Genomic DNA, 4563 nt, shown 5'->3' with positions numbered 1-4563 from the left:
ACTCTTTCAAACATGTAAGTGAAGAGAGTCTGGGCCCTAAGTGTTTTGAAATGACCTGACTGCACTGAAGGCAATGTCATTCTCTAAGATGTCCTCAGATGCATTTCTAGGCTTACATTTGCTTTCACCAAGCAGAAGACAGTTAATTCATCAGCAGCATTTCTGAAACTGACTTCAGAATAATTTCATGTCCTATGACAACAGTCATAGGACATGTGTCAGCTTTTGTAGTTTTAGGATTGTGTTTTTCTACTTCATGTTGTTGTTTTCTCTTTTATTGTCAGTTGCTGGTGTTAAAAGGCAAAGGCATATCACTGTGATAGCACTTCATGTATAGTCATTGTACAAAGTAGGAATAAAAAGCTGATTTTCTCTTCTCTGAATTGCTACTTCAGAGAAGTAACTCAGATTCAGAGTAGGGACTCGTATCCCATGGATGTTTTCAAATTCTGTTCCTGGACTACCTGTACAGAAGTTCCACTATGGGAAAGGCTTGCAGATGGATCCCAATATGGGCTATGCATTTTTATTATGTTTACTGGGAGAGGCCAGACTTATCTCTACATCTAGTGTTGTTTTGAGAAGCAGCCTAGCTATAAACAGATGACTTCAGAAAACCATGCAAATGCTGCCTTAAAGTCTTAAGGCCAGTGTCCCTTTCTTTTCAAGTCTTGAGCAGACACAAGTGTATTTTTATGTTTGTTTTTGTTTAAATGAGAGAACAAAGCAGGCATTGAAAGAATAAATTTGGACATCAATGGTTTGCTTTCTTCTACGTTTTTGCATTTTAACAGGAGGTTCTGAGCAGGACTCCTGTCTCCTGTTTTACGCTCTAACCTTTGTTCTCTGCTCCACAGCTTACATCACTTTCCTCCTGCTTTAAGAAATAATTATAAACTCATTCCTTTGGAGTTTAGCAAATAATCATGCCATTTCTCTTCTGTAAATGTCTGACTCCCAGTGGGTTAGCTCTTTTTGTATTTTCTGCTTTTTTTCATTAATGATTCTGATTTCGGGTTATAGGAACGCACTGCTAAAATGTTCTGTTCTGAACTGAAAAAGGCAAGCAGAAATATTTTAGGACATCATATTTTGGGCAAAATTATCAACTTATAATGTATTCCATGAGGCTACGAAACTCTATAAATTGCAGAGAATGTACTTGATAATGCAGCAAGTTTTTTTTCCCCATTTTCACTGCTGTGATTTCATAAACATTTTACTGAGTGCCTCATTGAGTTAGACTCAAGACACCTCTCAGAAAATGTCAGCTCTTAGCTTTTGCTCATTTTTTGACTGTGGGAAAATAATAGAATAATTTTTTTTGTTGCAAAGAACTCAGAAGGACCACAACACATCAAGATGTTTTTTACACTATGGACTCCTGTTTGATGCTTCTGGGTTTATTTTGTCAGTCATATATAGGAGTTTCCACACCTAACCATGCTAATTTTGCACGGCACTCCACAGCACCCTTAAAAGTAACTTATGAATTACTGATTTGGGGAGACAACCCCTGGGCTTGGCAATAACTTAGCTGTGAACCAGAAGTCTTGCAGCAAATCAGAAACCCCACCAGGTACACCTTAGAAAACTGAAATATGAAATAACAAAGTATTGTATTAAATGTTAACTTGTTTCAATGTAACCTCTGATAATTGTTTTTCATGCAACTTGCTCAACAATAATCTTGGTCATCAGCAAGAAACTGACACCATCTCTCAATCTGGTGTTTGAACTGGCTGGTAATTCTAGAGCTCTACAAGTTCTGTTTTCAGTGACAATAACTCTCTTTTTTTAATGTTATCACAGGGCCAGATGGTCATGTGACCCGGTATGGGTTAGAGTGGCTGGTGAAGAACAGCTACGAGGGGCAGAAGGAGCAAGTCATGCATCCTCGAATTCTCTGGAATGCAGAGATCTACCAGAAAGCTCAGGTACCATCCACTGACTGCAAGAGCTTCCTGGAAACAAATGAGGGCCTGAAGGAGTTCCTGCAGAACTTCCTGCTGTATGGAATTGCTTTTGTAGAAAATGTTCCCCCAACCAAAGACGACACAGAAATCTTAGCTGAGAGGGTCAGCTTGATCAGGTAATTAAAGATGTCCTGTGGAAAGCCAGATGTTTTGCCTGAGACTCAAACACCACATGCTTGACAAGGAGTGGGTTGTAATCTCAGTTGAGAAATGTGAAGGTTGTGCATCTATACTAGCCAATTGCCCTTCAAGAATGACTGGCGGGGGAGCCCTGTGCCGCCCGCGCCCCCTGGGCCCACTTCCTCTTTACCTCCTGCTGCTTGTGGTCCGCACCCACTTCCGCCCCTCAAGAAAGCGGGGTGGGAGAGCCGGGGCCAGCACTGCTGGCCTCAACTCCCCCACCCTCTGTCGAGTCCCCAGCATGGCTTTGGAATCCATGGCAGTGCTCCCCCACGCTTGGAGCACTCTGATTAGCTGTTTCCATCAGCCAATCAGAGTGCGAATAAAGTGTTATGGACAGACAGACAGACAGAAAGATGGAGAGACTTAGGCTTTTATAATATTAGAATTCTCTAAATCCAGGGACATAATCTAGGCACACTACTCAGATCAAAATGAAGCATGGCATGCTGACCTGTGGTCTCCCTGGCTAGTCCGTTTGCCTCAAGATGGAATGGTGAATTGTGGAACCTGTCATCTCCATGGGCCCACCCGTTTCCTTATTAAAGTTTAAGATCTGCTTAGGCAGCATCTAGTTACAGTGGTGATCATGGGATTATCGTGAGCATTGAAGGAGTGGAGGGTATTTTGAAAGCTGGGAAGACTTGAGCTATGCCAGGAGAGGCATTTCCTGTTTTGACATGAAGGGTTAGTAGGGCAGCCTTGCCCCTGGGATCCAGAAAGATCAAAAGAGGGCTGTAGTTGCCTTTCAAGGGAAAAAATGGGAAAGATATTTTTTTTTTCTGTGTGAAAGAGAAAAACACATTGGGTCAGCCTGGGGGTGGGTTTCAGGTTTTCTTCAGACTCAGCACAGTAGAAATGCTTTGACTTCCACAGGCCTCTGAAGCAGAAGGATATATACTGTTTACATTATTTATTGCATTGTATTTTATTGTATTAATCCCATGGTTTGGGACTTTTGCTAATCTCCTGTCTAGGTCAAGAAAAACTTGCACCCCTTCCCCTTTGCTTTCATTACTCATTTTTGGATGAGGGTGATTAGCCTTTCTCAGGCATTGAACATAGCTGGGGAGCTTACTGAGCATAGCTGGGGTGCATTGAGCATAGCTGGGGTGCTTACTGGTGCTGAGAACCCCTGCCCCAGATGACTAGCCCTAGTTAGTCTTGTTCACACAATCTTGGTTAAAACAATTGTCATGTCTGGGTTCAGGAAGGAATTTTAATAGAATTATAAAGAGAGGCTGGAAGCAACTTCAGGAGGTCATCTAGTCCAGGGTTTGTCAACTGGGGAGGCCCTAGGGGGTACATGTGTGCAGGCAGGCGGGGATGGAGTGCCACCACCCCATACCACCGCCTTCCAGGAGCGGGGGGAGCAGGGGTGAGGGCAACACTGCCCCTATGCAAGCCACATAGGCACTGCCCAGCCAGCCGGATGTGGGGAAGGGGGTGGGGGGCTCGCTCATGGCAGCTGCCACCCACCACCCTGCATGGCTGCTGTTGCGTGTCCAGCCACTGGGGGTACACTTATTTTAAAAGGTTGAATATGCAACCAAAGAGGCTGGCCCCCTCACGTACTTCATCCTTTTTTGGTCCCCTGCCTGTGTGCCCCTGCCCAGAACATGCAGGCTACAGAATGCAGCTCTGCCCTGGCTCCGGAGCAAGCTGCCCCCATTGCAAGGTCTCAGCAGCTCCGGAGCAGTCCCCTGCCCTAATCTGTTGTGCCCTGCCAGCACAGCTGGGGCTGGTCTCCATGGCAACCACAGCCTTAGCTTTTCACAGCAGCTGTGGCTGGGCTCTCCATTGAGACTGGTCCCAGCCATTCAGGCAGGGCCTCCTGGGAAGTGGAACCCATCTGCTGGCCAGATCAGCCATTTTGCCCACCACTGTGCTAGAAGGATAGTGGTCATGGAAGTTCACAAAGCGGAAGTTGGGGCTCAGCTATGAGGGACAAAAACTAAACTCTTGAAGTGGTAGAAACTTCATCAGCACATGACATCGCTTAACGCTGTATACTGTAAAGCATGCATCATGCCATATTATTTTGTCTTAGTAAAATAAGACAAAGGCTGAAGGCACTGGCTGATGTCATTGCAGAGCCACTGGCAAGAATATTTGAGCACTTGTGGCACACGGGCCAGGTCCCAGAGGACTGGAAAAGGGCCAGTGTGGTCCCTATTTTCAAGAAGGGGAGGAAGGAGGATCCAAGCAACTATAGGCCAGTCAGTCTCACCTCCATCCTTGGCAAAGTCTTTGAAAAGATTATTAAGGCTCATATATGTTAGAGCCCAGCAGGAAAAATTATGCTGAGGGGAAACCAGCACAGGTTCGTAGCAGGTAGATCATGCCTGACTAATCTAGTCTCTTTTTATGACCAGGTTACAAAACACCTGGATGCAGGAGTAGGGGT

General features: G+C 45.0%; 1 protein-coding gene across 1 annotated transcript in view; it reads left to right on the top strand.

The window, feature by feature from the left end:
• TMLHE (trimethyllysine hydroxylase, epsilon) overlaps positions 1 to 4563 on the top strand; it is a 24593-nt gene that overhangs the window by 10817 nt on the left and 9213 nt on the right. The window contains exon 5 of the mRNA XM_025213853.1: positions 1809 to 2092. Coding sequence (XP_025069638.1) covers positions 1809 to 2092 — 284 coding nt within the window. The remainder of the gene's footprint in view (positions 1 to 1808; positions 2093 to 4563) is intronic.

Source organism: Alligator sinensis, unplaced genomic scaffold (assembly GCF_000455745.1).
Source record: "Alligator sinensis unplaced genomic scaffold, ASM45574v1 scaffold27_1, whole genome shotgun sequence".
Lineage (NCBI taxonomy): Eukaryota > Metazoa > Chordata > Crocodylia > Alligatoridae > Alligator > Alligator sinensis.
This window is presented reverse-complemented; position numbering and strand designations above follow the sequence as displayed.